Below are 14,161 nucleotides of genomic sequence, written 5' to 3'. Positions count from 1 at the left end.
ACAGTTATTGTTTAAGTTATTAGAATTTCCAGACATGAAAAGCTTTGAGCTGGCATCAATTATTTATGAATTTCCTGGATAAAAAGTTAAAGATTAAGAAGTCACACAGATTTTAGAGGCAAGAGGTTGAGGGTACTGTAGGAACAGAACTTTTTATTGCAACAATGTACAGAGTGTAAACTCACTCAAAGGTTGTAAATCTAACTGCCTCATCTAAGAGATCCTCACAAATACCTCACACAGGTTTAAGATTTGTGCTTAAATAACATTTTTAAAAAGCAAATATCTAGCATATAGAAGTAAGCTGAAAAAACACATAAATACCAATAAATAACTTTACAAAGTAGCAGAACATACACTTTCAAAGATAAGCAATATTTATAGAACATATTCTTGTGAAGATTTTCTAGAGGCTCTTGCAGTAATAAAACTGAAATAAATCCTAATACAATATATTACAGTACTATAAAGAATATATTACTATATAAATTATTGTAAAATAAGTATAATTTTTAAAGATCAACAGAATGAATATATCAATTAAATCAACTAATCTTTACAAGAACATTCTGACTGGGCAAGGCCTGCGGTCGCAGGAGTAAGATTACACAGAATAATACCATTCTATAGTTTCAAAGTAAAAATAAGAAGATATGATCAAGATTTTATGCAATCTAAACATCATTTTATGACTTTTGTTTTCTCATCAGCCTCCTGTATTTTTTGGCCAGATCAACATTGGTGCGTCCAGGTTGGAAAGTATGTGACCACAAGATGGAGTTCCAGGAGTAGCCGTATTTCCTTACTCCAGAGAGCAAATGCTGGACCTCCTCACGGCTGAAGTCCTGTCTTTTTCTTCTCTGCCGGTATTTTAAGAAAAACAGGAGGAACAGTTAAAGCAACAATAAGAAATTAACTGAAAGGCAAATGAATAAAAATTGTACAACATCACTCATACAAAAAGTAATTTAAAGTTGTTTACAGTCAAACAGAGTTTAAGAAACCTGAAATTGAGCACAGAATGTAGCCTTGTGGAACACCACTTGTAAACAGTTATTTTTTATTCATCTGCAGATGGAAGAAAGTAATTCTGGTCTGCCAAATGAGATATGAACTGGTTTCGCATAATACTGCACACTGCGAGCAACTTTTCCATTCTGTCAAAGGAGCCTGAGAATTATGAGCCAATCTACAAACATGGACATGTAGCATGATCTAATGTTTCATCCCACAATCCTACCAACAAGTAACTGTAATTTGTCTTTTCATAAGGCATCTGGTAGAGCACACACACTGAGAACAGCATGATTGATGGTTTTTACCCAGTTTAATTCAAGTTTAAGACACATAAAGTTCAAGAAAATATGTAAAATATTTTGAGTTGATTCCTGTTTTTACTCTGGATAAACAGTTTAGTATTGTTAGGGCAATATGTTCAGACAGAGAAAGTCCATAAACCCTTTTTCTAAAAAGCTCTTACAGAAGAAGAGTGGTCTGTGCTTATCTTTGACTGATCCTTAATAGCATAATGCTCACTGCTATTTCTTCCTCTTCTCTCTGTGTTTGAAACATGACAAAGTTTAAGTTTAAATACAGGTACATGTTTTGCCACACATTCTGCTTACAGGCTCCATGCATAAGGCTTTGTGCATAGAGACCCATCAGAGTGACAGAGCATTATAACTAAAACAGCTGCTCTAGAAACAAAAATCTATTTTTTGATGTCGGGGAAAAACAGAAAAAAATGAGAAGCCAAACTAGATGGAAAACGTAATGGGGAGTTTAGAATGCAGAAAAATGTCAGCGTATGCTGAAAAAGTGGACTGTGCTACTGTCAGAGTGTGCTGGAAAATACATTTGGCTTAGAGCATTAAAGAAATAATAAAACCCAACAGACACAACAGAATCCCCTTTCAACAGTGCACAAACACATGGCCTAAAAACAATGCCTCAGATGAGAATAAAGGGACAGAAAGTTAAAAGATAAACAATGAATAAAGCCTTTTGACAGTACACACACATCATATCCTAATAGTTAAAGTATTTTCCATTGGCCTAAAACATTACAGGATCTCATTATAGTGTAGTAGTAATTTTATAGCACAGACACTGTGGAACAGCTTAACACAGCGCTCAACCAGCTCTGCCCTGAACAGTGAGAATGCTGGCGACAGCTCAACATTCCTTCTGCTCTCTGGTTCGTCTGCTGCCAAGAATACACTGCAGAGGACAGCTCCCAACACCGTCTCTCAATCACAACATTCACACACAAAGTGCGAAAATGTAAATACCAGAACCGGATGTTTGATAGTTGGCTTCACGTGGATGTGGCCTTTTTAGGGGAGTCAAGCTTGGACCTTAGAGGAAGGATGGAGTCATAGTTGGTGAATATGGCAAAATTTCATGAGTGTATCAACATTAAAAAATATACTAATAATGCATACCGATCCCTTTCTTAGAGGGAAATGCGCCTTTTCTGGTCGTTTTGTACAGGGGAGTCAAAGTGACACCTATGAAAAAAAATGAAATACAAGATTAAAGAAGTTTCATACATTAGATTTATTCTTTCCATCCAACAATAAAAGACAACTGCTTCGAAGCATAATGAAATCATCTGAGATAATCACTGAACAAATTACTTTATGTGCTTATGTCTGAAGACCTTTTTTTTTTGCCTTTTCTTACCATTATATTTCCTCCAAGAGTGTTGCTGCAGAGAAGCAACACTTTTATCAGTCCCAGCTGTCAGGAATGAAATAGTTTACAAAATTAGCACATTGTGATGTCTAATTTATGATTCAGAAGATTCAAGGCACAGTCAGAAAGTGAATCAGAAGAAACAAAAACAGGGAAAAAAGGCAAAGGCAAACAAGTTTTATTACTTTCAACATATTAATGTGCTTGATGGATGTTTTCTGAGGGACTAAAATTTGCTGTATGGAAAAAAGACACCTTCAACAAATAGTTAACAGAGGCCTTTTGCAAGAAAGTTTACACTGTAAAGCCTCTTACCACACATGTTTTCACAGCTTCTGTGTAACTTTGTTGTTGAAACCCTGGCAGAGTTGGTGTCAGAATGCTCAGCAGTGGCACTCTTTTGTTCTTGCCTGTCCCCAAAGATAAAGTGATGCATTCTGAATCGCTCCATTGCCTCCTGCAGAACTCTGTGCATGTCGCAGCTGTTCACACAGGAGCTTTGAACCGATGCAAAAGAGCGGCTTGTCACTTCTTCAAAAGTTAACACACAACCTAAAAATGGCAGTTATATCAAAAATTGATTATCTGTGTACAACAATGTAACGGTGAAACAATTAGGTTGCAATGATACACAGAGGATTTCTTCTAGTGAATCCAGACAAAATAAAAAAGACAACAAATTAAAGAAATTATATTTTCCCCACCTGCACACCGACCATTAGAGACAGAGTGTTCTTCTGGTGGAATCTTCCGATTCTCGTTTAAGTTACTGCCCTGTGACTCTAAAACAAAACAAATACTTAAAATCTTGATAGAAGCTGCATCCAACAATAACTGACAATAAAGTATTTAGAAGTTATTGCATGACTCTGTCTCTCACCATAACAGCACCTAATCTCTTTTGGTTTTGTCAACCATACTGACAAGGGATGTTTAAACAAGGAACTAAGCAAAAATAAAAAGGAAAAGGATGTTATTAAAGAACTTTTTTTCCCCATATGATTTGTAACTTTTGTAGACGCCACTGACTTGTTTTTCATATGTGACTCACTGCCTCCCTCTGATGACCATATGTCAGAAGACATCCCGATTCGTCCTCCACTTTTCACAGAACGCATCATATTTCCTCCACTCCTTTTGGTTTCTTCTCCTTGAGGAATCAAACCAGAAGTGACTTTCTTTACTTCAGCCATGCTATTGACAAGTTGGAGGCTGCTGTTGTTGCCACTGCTCTTGTATATTGGCCTCAGTATGCTGGTAGATTTATTGGCTTCCTGTTTCTGGGCTGGTAGACATACAGGTGGGGGCTTAGATGGCTGAAGTTCAGCTGAATTTGGACAAAGAATGTCTTCTTGCTCCTCTCCAATCTCCTACAAGAAAAACAAGTAAGTATTAGTCACTATGGACCATAATTTTACAACTACATTGCGTGTGTGTGTATACAACTAACCTTCAGCTGTGTTTTCTCTAACAGTTCAATCCTGCGCATAATTTCTCTGGCTGAATTCTTAAACTCTTCTATGTTTAAAGGAGGCTCCTCATATTCAGCTTGCTTCTCCACCAGACCCTGCACTCCCAAGCTCAACACTTTGCCAACAGACAAAATAAGTCCTTTTAAAACCTTGGTACTATTAATTCAAATATAACTTTTAGTAGTTACACATTTTAGAGAGAAATAAATACATTTAATGTGAACCATGTGAAATAGTAACACTGGTAACACATTAAATATTGCCAAGACCACAGTGAACCTACAAAGAATCTAAAGGAATCTTATTCCAATTAGGCATATTATTATGACCACTTTTGATAATAGTATATTGGACCTTCTTTTGTGTCAAAAAAACATTAGCAGCAGATACTTGAAGTTGAGAGGTGTGGCATTCATACCTTCTCAAGTAAGCAATGCACACACACACACACACGCCCACACACACCCAAACGCACACACCCGCACACACAAGAGGTCTAATAATGTTTTTACAACATATTAGTAAAAGTATAAAAAAAAAAAAAGTCTGTTCTGACAGCAGCAAAAAATCTCTTATACAATGACTAACAAAACTAAATCATAAAGAACCCAAACATTTTTTTATTAGGTTGAATAAAATATTAAATAAATTACACTTACTGGTCTTTTTGCAAGTATGTAGTATGAAAGTCGCTGCTTTCCTAACCTCCTCACTTGAGTCTTCTGTGAGAAAAGTTATCATAATCGGCAAGCCTCCACAATCCACCAGCTGAGACTGGTGCTCCTCTACAAATATTAAATAGACACAAAGTTGTAAAAACATGCCAATTGAGAGGATTTCAACCAAATGACAGAAGTATAGAGAGCAAATTCTCAACTCAAACATACGTAGATCATTACTGTGCAGTCTCACCTGAGGCTTCGGTGCACTCCCCAATGGTGAGTAGAACTGAGAGCCTGTCATCAGGATCTAAGTGTGAGCTGGTCAGCAGAAAGAAAAGGTGGTAGACAAGACCATACTGCGCCAAACCTGCGGCCAGATTGGCTAAAATGAAAACAAAAAATAGACTGGAATGAAAACAGCATAAGAGAAGTTTTGTTGAAATGAAACTGTCAAACGTAATCTTAACGTTATTAAAAACAGGACTTACAGTTATCGGTGATGCAAGCTGACAAGGTCTTGACTATAACAACTGATAGCTGACGAGACAGCAAGCTGGTATCTGCAGCAGACACAACACGAAGCAGTGCCAGAGTAAGAGTTTCCAAACCTCCACAGGCAGCAAAACTCTCCTGTACGTAAGCTGTAAAAGGTGAAAAATTATGGATATTACAAAGTGTTAAATGGCATTAGGAATTGTCAAACAGTGTTTGAAGCAGAAATCATTGTGTTTTGTTTCCTCACAGTTGTTGGAAACTGTCATGGCGATAAAGGAGCATATGGGCTGAAATGTTTCAGTAGAGGGCACCGAAATCTGCTGAAGCCATGTTTTCACAATGGGAAAGGCTGCAACACAAATGCGCTGACCTTCCTCTGCAAACAAAACAAAGGCATGGTGGAATACAGCTGATCTTGTGTCTCATGGAGGGTTTGAAGGATGTTACCAGCAGGGCAAAGGAATTGGTATTAAAGTTTAACTGTATAGTGGACATAAAAAGTCTGCATACCAATGTTAATATACCAAATTATTGAGAAGTAAAAAAAAATTTACCATAACAGCTGATTGCCAAACAATTTCAACCTTTAGTGTGATGCATGCATATACCGTATTATTAGCCTAAAAAAGAAACAAATCTGTTGGGACCAAACAAATATAAAACCTGTAGGAAACTGGTTGCATAACTCCCCAAACCCTTAAATCAATTATTTGTTTAGCGTCCAACTGATTCTTCTGCTATAAATTATTGTAAATCTGATGTAACTGAGGTAAACTTCAGCTGCTCAAGTTGTATTTTCTTGACATTTGTTCAATCATTCTGTAGCTAAACCATAGTTTCCACAGTGGTTACAGGGATAAAAAAAATTTTCTCATTCCACAAACGTATCGGTCAGGAGAAGGTTATACATAGAAGACAACCAGTACTTGCTAGAAATTCCTGGATTTCTTTCAGTGTTGTAGTGTGGTCTCCCTGTAACCTCCATTTTGTACTTTGATCAAATTTGAGAAAATATCTAGTTTTGATAATCTGTGTTGCATATTTTCTTAAATTACTTATAATGGCCTTCACAGTACCAAAGTATATTTTACTATGACTGAAAGCAGGTTTCAGTCTCAACTATGAAGACTGAATTGGCTCAAATTATCCTTCAGCAGATCCATCCACACTTGTGCTGCCAGGTTATTGCGCCATTTCATGTTTTGATCACTATCAGATTTATTTGATTTCAGTCGAACAGTAAAAATATATATATCATAGAAGTGAAAATGTTTGTAAAATAGTTGAATCACTACATGGAACAAAGACAGATGATATTACCATTCTGGGGATTGTTGACGGAGCCACACAGAGCACTAGACACAGATGTCCAGAGTTGGTAGGTTTGGCTGACAGTTCTCAGATTATCTTTTGCTGAGAAGGGGAAAGTGCTCCTACAAAAAAAAAAAAAAAACAGAGGTCAGATGAGCGTATTCTACAAAAGAAAAATGTATACACATCAATGGTACAACACAGTACCTGAAAAGGTCCATCAGAATTTCCAGGCAGCCTGTGGTTTGTGCTAAAGTTTGCCCCAATTCTGGAAAACCACAAAGGCAAATACTTGTCAAACAAATCAAGTTAAAACTTGCCAGAACATTTTTTTTGTCACATAAAGAAATAATCCTGTTAAAGAGGCATAATCTTACTGTTGTGTGCAACCAGAACAAACAGCAAATAGACGGACACCCTCTTCTTATTCAGTGAGCTGTCTTCTTGCAAGTGTCCAGCAATGTCGGTGAATATGTCCTTTCTGCACAGTGAATTCTTGCAATACACTACCAAACAAAACATATATATGACATTGTCATCGATTTCATTTTATATGAAATTACAGTACACACAAAACCAGGACAACTTAATTTAGCCTATAATCTGGCACAGACATTCGTCTATTTTAATTTTAGACATCTTTATGACATAATAAATGATAAAATACATGTATTTACATTTTAAAAATGTTTCTGTACCCTGCAAGAATATGCGGATGGATGGATGTGAAAATCAATAACTCTGAGACACAGGTACCCACCATTAGCCTCAGCTAGTGTGCCGAGGGTAAAGAGAGCAGTCTCTTTAACATGTGAATGAACATTACTGGATTTGGACAGATTATACAAAAATGCCACACCACCTAGTTCTCTCAGCAGATCCACATTATCCTCTGCAAGAAAGAAAACATGGGGTAAAACAGACAGTGAATAAATGCAACTTCTTGTCACACATATAATTAGAGATGGTATTATAATATTAGATTGTGAAGAATCTAATATTCTTCTGCTGAAGCAGAAATTGTAGCGTTGTTTATGAGGTACATTCTGTGCTGTTCTAGAATGTACCTCATCAAAAATGAATTTTGCTTTAGTAATTCAATTCAAAAATATTTTTGCCTCCATGCCTTATATTTTTAAACAGTCGAAAAGCTCTGGTTTTATTGTTACCTCTCTTTTCACAGATGGAGTGAATGGTAAGAAGTGCTTGCTTCTGTGACTCTGGACATTTCATCTGAAACTTCACACACTCAAGCAGCAAACTAAGATCCGTCTTTGTTGCTGAAATTAAAGGAATAAAATAAAGTCAGTAAAGTAAATCCATATTATAATTGAATCAAAATATGTTCAAAATCCCACAGTGATTATTTAATATTTGCATCACTTACTGTTACGGTTGTTCCTGCAAATGCCTGCCCTGTCCATTTCACTCTTCTTCAGAGAAATTTCTTATACCTGGTTTTCTAAGTATTATGATTTCGTAGGGTATTACCAACCCCGGGGCTGAAAGAAAAACGTTTACACCAACATGCTACATTTGGGATTAGCGTTAGCTTGACAACGGTCACGTTATTTATAAAGTTAAACTAAAACATTAACTACAGACAAAAAAATTCTTACAGTAAAAGCGCACTGTTTCTCAATATGATCGCATTGTCTATCTAACACTGCAACTACTTTCTAGTTGTTACTTCACAAACTGTGAAGAACATTTTTGCTAATACATTTAGCGCGAGCTGTCAACTGCTCCTTTAGAGGCTCGTGAACCTAACTCTGCGTTACCGTGGAAACCCCGAAGGAACACCCACCCCTCTACTCTCGCAGTTGGTTTGCGCGACAAAACCTGAAAATTACGCCTAAACCGGACATTGTATATCCACTCACTACAAACAAATAAAACACTTCAAACAAATAAATAATAACAATTATTGGAGAACACATAAAAGTGGATGTAACTAGGATGTGAGGCGCTTCCAACAGTTTTCTGATCATCTGAATTGGTGATCGTCAGATCCTTACGTCACACGTTGCTGGACGTCCCTCCCCTTGTCATAGTTGGTGTTTTGCTGCATGTGAACGGACTTTGCTTCATTTGTAACAAAGTTTGTACGTAACCATGTAAGTTTTGCTTACACGGGATCTGACATATTTCTTAAGCTACATAAATGTGCGCGTAGGCAGCCTCTTTACGAATGGATTCTTGGGTAGTGTAGTGTAGCGTCGGAAATTACCAAACGTTAGTGGAGTGAGGAAGAGCTAGCATGCTAGCAGCAGTAAAATCGTGAAATTTCAACAATGTGTGTCAAGCGTAATAACGATCAAAGGTCGTGTTATTAGGTTAGCCTTTGGTTAGCTGAAGGGCAGCTTTCAAGCTGACTAATCCATGTGTTAAATGTCAACAGAGAAATCTGATGTAGTATAACTTATTCATTACAACTATACATGCACATAGTGACTTGTTTGTCTTTTCTGCTCAGACATAAAGCGGAATAATTTGAATAAGTTGCACCGAATAGCGCCAGCTCCGTTTCTGTAGCGATGTATGGACGCGTGTACTCCAGGATTCTCCATCGAGCTTCTAGCTACAGGCTGAATGTTCATCGCAAAGTCCCATTCCAAGTTTGTATCTTGATCAGACTGTACTCCTCATATGCACATTCTGTCACAATTCTTGTGTTTTGTGTTTATGACTCCAAACTTGTAGCCTTATGTTATTGTTCCCTTTCAGACAGCCCACAAGTGTCCCTTTTCATCCTGGAGTCCGTCTCGATCAGACCAAAGTTTCTGCACTGGTGAGGAATCTGGAGTCTGGACTCGAAGCTGCTGTCATTTCTCCACACGAGAGGATTTAGACTTTCAGCAGAGCCAAGTGCAGATTAATAGCATCCTAAGAAGCAATGAACAGGTAAGAGAAATCAGACTGAATAACAATCAATAATGTTTAGGAGCTAAACATGCTGTAGCTCAGCTGGTTCCACAGATAGACAAGGAACAGTGGCGATTTTTGATTTGGTTAATATGGCTCTCCACCCTGGGTGGCATTATGTGAGGGTTGTCATTAGCATGTAATGGGGGGGGAAAAAATTATTTGCTCCCAAACACATTGTCTTTTGCTTAATTGCATGTCCAGTTAGTGGAAGGTTTAAATTTTTTTTGCACTGTGTAAATACTGTGAAAAAAAAAAAATGAGGTTTTGAACTACAGCTGAATAATGCTGAGAAGTTGGTGTCTAATCTATTATTTATTTCACTTTTTTAACGAACCTGGCAACAATTTATTCATCCCTACTTTAAAAGCCAAAGTACTTACAAATCTGGTAAGGGTTATCTGTGAAACAATTTTTTTAAACAAACAAAATGAAATAGAAAAAAAACAAAATTTTGTTTTAATCCTTGTTGCTTCTCATAGGGTACATATACAATAATCACATTCTGTAAATAAGAATATTATTATAAAGCACTTTTTTTCAAAAGTCAATTCATGAAGTGAAATGCATTATAATTACATACATACAGATGTCTTCAAATCTTTATTCATGTTAATTGTAATGATATTATGCTTACATTTGATGTAAGCATAATTGTGTAATATTACATCATACCATTAAAAACATGGTTAAAATGTTTTTAATGTGCATGTGTATATGTACAGTACATACATACACAGACATTTTTTTTTTGGAATAGGCAATTTCCTAAATAATAATCTGATTTATTTAAGTGTCTGCACATTGACTGAAATTTTAATCATGAAGGCGCCTTTTGGTTTCAGACTGTGAATGTGCCAGAGTTTGATGGGAGGGCACTCAGCGCTGTGAGAAAGTTTGACAGCAACCATTTACCTGCAAATACTCCTAATGAGGACCGTCGTAGTGCAGCCACATGCTTACAGGTATGCATCTACTTTTTATGTTCTTATATTTTTACCCAATTATTAACATGCAAAGTCAAAAAATGTTTTGTGTGTGTAATCCCCAGTCAAAGGGCATGCTGTTTGGAGTGTTTGACGGCCACGGGGGCTGGGCATGTGCCCAGGCTGTAAGCGAGCGGCTGCTGTACTATATAGCAGTGGCAATGATGCCAAAGCAAATCCTGGAAGAGCTTGATAAGTGCATGGATCTTGGCAGGCCTATTCCACCCATCTTACAATGGTATAAACATCATTCAGATTTTAACTATCGTGAATCCGCGCCCCTGTACATAAGACACCTTAGAGTCTTCTGGCAAGAGTTACTGGACAATGAGGAGCATGACGAAGGCATGAGGTAAGTTAACATGTTTGTAGTTCTAACATGCTAGATATGAAACTTAGTGAAAATACTACAAGTGTATAACATAATATCATTGCTTTTATTTCAGAAAAGAAACAATTATTTCTGCTGCTAAAAAAACTGTGATGTAATTTGTAGTTATATTAATGCTATGTTTAATATTGACTGACTGTTTTGACTCTTCCAAGTAGAAGAATTTGTCTTTCTTGTAACTGAAGAAAACTATATTAATCTTTGTTCAGCCACCTGACAGGCAGTGTGCAACAACAGATGGGGGAGATACTGCACTGTGTTATTCTATGTTACATTAGAAGCAAAGAAAACTGCAGCCACTGCTCCTTCTCTGGCATCTTTGAATATGTCTTAAACTGTAGGATACTTTGATACCAGTAAAACGCAAATGGAAACAGTTTAAATGTATTAAATTAATATTTAATTCAGTTACGATTCCCTGTTGGTGATACAGTAAATCTAGAAACTGAGTGATTAATTTATTGTTTGACATCTTTAAACGAGTACAAATTTACTCACCATATTGAACAAAAACAAACTTCAAACTTTTAACTGTGCAAACATTTTAACTGCAGTATACAGCACCATGTAACAGCGAACTTAGTTTTATAGGCACTTGATCTGTTACCATATTACTTCTGCACGATTAATTTTTTTTAACCAGTTTGCATTTTCTTTAAAATGGCTTTTTTTCTAACTTCACTTTTATCTATTATGTCACAACATTTTTACATAAACCTTTAGAATGCATCGAAAAGCATCTTCAGTGAGAGAAACTCAATGAACCAAATCTGGTAATCCTTTTGTCTAGTCCTCAGGAGGCTCTGAGTTGTGCTTTTAGACGTCTTGATGCCGACATCTCTTTGGAGGCTCAAGTCCCCCTTTCCAGTGACCTTATGAAAAGTACAGCCATCCAGGTAACTACACACAAGTCTTTTTCACCCAGTCTGAATAATACAGAAGGAAAAATGTCAGTCAGCCATTCCTCCTCTCAATTTAGTTTTTCATGATGCGTTTGGGCCGATGTTTTAAGGTTGATGAGAATCCATCAATATTCTAATGGTTTTATATCCACAGTTATCAGGCGGCTAAACCCAGAGGCCAGTAGCCTTAAACAGAAATTCTATTTTCCCCATCTCTGACTTTTCTTTCCAGGTGGCGTTTGCTGGATGCACTGCCTGTGTGGCTCACGTTGGAACCGATGGGATCCACGTGGCAAATACAGGAGACTGCCGCGCAGTTTTAGGGGTGCAGAACAATGACGGTTCCTGGAGTGCTGTCCCGCTTTCCAAAGACCACAACTCTCAGAACCAAGATGAGCTGGAACGTATTAGAGCGCAGCATCCACCTTCAGAGAGAGACACAGTGGTCACAGATGACAGATTGCTGGGGGTGAGTTGGTATCTCAGTGCTATAAACAAAGAAAATCTGATTTATGAAATAAGTCAGTTATGTTTTTTTTCTCTGTCTCATTTTCAGGTTCTCATGCCTCTACGCGCCTTCGGTGATGTGAGATTCAAGTGGAGCGTTGAGCTGCAGCAGAGCATTTTAGCCAGCCTTGAATCTGGAGTGGATCTTGACTCTCTGAACTTGTATCAGTACACTCCGCCTAACTATTTAACACCGCCATACCTGGAAGTGACGCCTGAGATAACCTATCACAAACTGAGACCCCAGGACCACTTCCTGATCCTCGGCACTGATGGGTTGTGGGACGAATTCTCAAGTGAGGAGGCAGTGCGGCTAGTTGGAGAACACCTCAGTGGAATTCATTTACAGGTTTGTTCAGAGAAACCCCTTAAATACATGACTATATATGTGTGTGTTTGGACAGTGTCCTAATTTCGCCAAGGGTGGTGCAAACAATTAAGCTAAAAGATAAATTCTATCTATTTTTTTTAAATAAGTGAAGGTAACTTCACACAGCTTTTATCATTAAATCAATGAAAACAGATTTTGTATTTACTCGGGTTATCCTTGGGAAATATGAACATTTCTTTGTTGATCTCAAACATTTAAATTTAACAACAGAGAAAGAACAGAAATGCTATTCCCTCATCCAAGCCATACCAGGAGTGCTGATTTGATCTCTTCATGCGTGTTTGATGAATCTTTGATTTCCCATGGCAACTGTTCAGGGGTGCCTAAATGTTTGCTCTCACAAAGGGTGGAAAGCATTGTTGTGATGTCAAACTGATGGCGGAGTGTCAGAAAGAGTAGGATCTCAAATGTGTCAAGTTTCTTTTAAGCATTTTTCTTTAAACGACTGAAGATAATATGTTATTGATTTGAGTTTTAAAATGGCACAATGTGCCTGGAAAATACATAATACCATCCCTTTAAAAGGTTGCCAGACTGAAAACATTACCGTTTACAGCAAGTCAATTCATATTTCTCATGTCCTAACTGTTTTTTCATGTCTTTTTGACTTTTCAACCTCTGTTCATTTAGGCTCCAGTTTCTCCTTCGGAGCGGAAGCTCAAGCTGGGTCAGATGCATGAGCTCTTGCTGAAGCGGCGAGCTCGTGCCTCTCCAGCTCTGGATACCAACGCCGCCACTCATCTGATCCGACACGCTCTTGGAACTGGAGAGTATGGGGAGTCGTCGCAGGAGAGGCTGGCCTCAATGCTCGCTTTGCCAGAAGACCTGGCCAGAATGTACAGGGACGATATCACAGTTACTGTGGTGTATTTGAACTACGACCTGGCTAGACCCCGCCACAGTTAGCAGACTCAGTGAGTCCTACTACAGAGCTATGCTTGGTTACGTACAGTCAGTATTTTGTCATGGCCGGTGTTACGTAAGCTGTTTTACAGATGAAGTGAAATGATCGTTTTCAATGTTATATTCTGTCCAGATATTATTTTACATGAACGACTGTTTATTACCTTTAAAATTTCAGACATATAATCCAAGTTTTCTTTTGGGAGAGAAAGTTTCATGTCAGCACTTTTACCTTTGTCAGTATTCCTGTTTGTGTCTTGCGCAGACAATCCATCTTTGCCTTTTTCCCTGTTTACTTTGTGTTAATGTGAGCTAAGAAGTTTACTGTAAAATTTCTATAAAGAGTATCATGTTGATTTAATCAGCTGTTGATGTTTTTAAATTATCTGTTCCATAATGGGGAAAAAAATATAATTTTATAAATAAATACATAAATGAATACCAAAAAAAATTTTGTTTTTTTTTGCAGAAATGTTTTGATTTGAAGTTTAGAATTTAGAACAGTTCACTTCTCTGATA

At 37.4% G+C, this 14,161-nt stretch overlaps 2 protein-coding genes across 6 annotated transcripts; one reads left to right on the top strand and one right to left on the bottom strand.

The window, feature by feature from the left end:
- Positions 1–126: 126 nt before the first annotated feature.
- Positions 127–8,460, bottom strand: terb1 (telomere repeat binding bouquet formation protein 1). Of its 2 annotated transcripts, XM_028000119.1 has the most exons (20): positions 8,025–8,460; positions 7,807–7,917; positions 7,398–7,529; positions 7,015–7,143; positions 6,845–6,905; positions 6,647–6,759; positions 5,574–5,702; positions 5,320–5,472; positions 5,082–5,213; positions 4,829–4,954; positions 4,148–4,284; positions 3,727–4,067; positions 3,578–3,642; positions 3,402–3,479; positions 3,013–3,249; positions 2,686–2,742; positions 2,445–2,510; positions 2,292–2,357; positions 1,481–1,557; positions 127–860 (listed from the first exon to the last, which is right to left on the bottom strand). In XM_028000119.1, the coding sequence occupies exons 1-20, from the start codon at positions 8,059–8,061 to the stop codon at positions 687–689; spliced, it is 2,421 nt and encodes an 806-aa protein (XP_027855920.1). In that variant the 5' UTR covers positions 8,062–8,460; the 3' UTR covers positions 127–686. The 2 variants fall into 2 exon arrangements, with proteins under 2 accessions (XP_027855920.1, XP_027855927.1); XM_028000126.1 differs by lacking the exon at positions 1,481–1,557 and having other exon boundaries at positions 689–860.
- A 153-nt stretch (positions 8,461–8,613) lies between these two features.
- On the top strand, positions 8,614–13,792 carry pdp2 (putative pyruvate dehydrogenase phosphatase isoenzyme 2). Of its 4 annotated transcripts, none has more exons than XM_028000153.1 (9): positions 8,614–8,754; positions 9,114–9,231; positions 9,365–9,541; positions 10,408–10,527; positions 10,614–10,900; positions 11,730–11,835; positions 12,074–12,310; positions 12,398–12,697; positions 13,370–13,792. In XM_028000153.1, the coding sequence occupies exons 2-9, from the start codon at positions 9,175–9,177 to the stop codon at positions 13,643–13,645; spliced, it is 1,560 nt and encodes a 519-aa protein (XP_027855954.1). In that variant the 5' UTR covers positions 8,614–8,754; positions 9,114–9,174; the 3' UTR covers positions 13,646–13,792. The 4 variants fall into 4 exon arrangements, with proteins under 4 accessions (XP_027855954.1, XP_027855933.1, XP_027855947.1 ...); XM_028000132.1 differs by having other exon boundaries at positions 9,114–9,255; positions 9,341–9,541; XM_028000146.1 differs by having other exon boundaries at positions 8,615–8,754; positions 9,114–9,255.
- Positions 13,793–14,161: the final 369 nt, after the last annotated feature.

Source organism: Xiphophorus couchianus, chromosome 2 (assembly GCF_001444195.1).
Source record: "Xiphophorus couchianus chromosome 2, X_couchianus-1.0, whole genome shotgun sequence".
In the NCBI taxonomy this organism is placed as follows: domain Eukaryota; kingdom Metazoa; phylum Chordata; class Actinopteri; order Cyprinodontiformes; family Poeciliidae; genus Xiphophorus; species Xiphophorus couchianus.
Note: the sequence above shows the minus strand (reverse complement) of the source record. Positions and strands in the feature narration are given on the sequence as shown.

Bases quoted from the DNA above. Each gene is read 5' to 3' on its own strand.
- pdp2 (XM_028000132.1), top strand. From the start codon at position 9,175: ATGTATGGACGCGTGTACTCCAGGATTCTCCATCGAGCTTCTAGCTAC. The intron at 9,256-9,340 runs GTTTGTATCTTG...CCAAACTTGTAG, and splicing joins ATCGCAAAGTCCCATTCCAA to CCTTATGTTATTGTTCCCTT. The intron at 12,311-12,397 runs GTGAGTTGGTAT...TCTCATTTTCAG, and splicing joins CAGATGACAGATTGCTGGGG to GTTCTCATGCCTCTACGCGC.
- terb1 (XM_028000119.1), bottom strand. From the start codon at position 8,061: ATGGACAGGGCAGGCATTTGCAGGAACAACCGTAACA. The intron at 4,285-4,828 runs GTAAGTGTAATT...CTGTTGGCAAAG, and splicing joins ACATACTTGCAAAAAGACCA to TGTTGAGCTTGGGAGTGCAG. The intron at 2,743-3,012 runs GTAAGAGGCTTT...CATTCCTGACAG, and splicing joins AAGCTGTGAAAACATGTGTG to CTGGGACTGATAAAAGTGTT.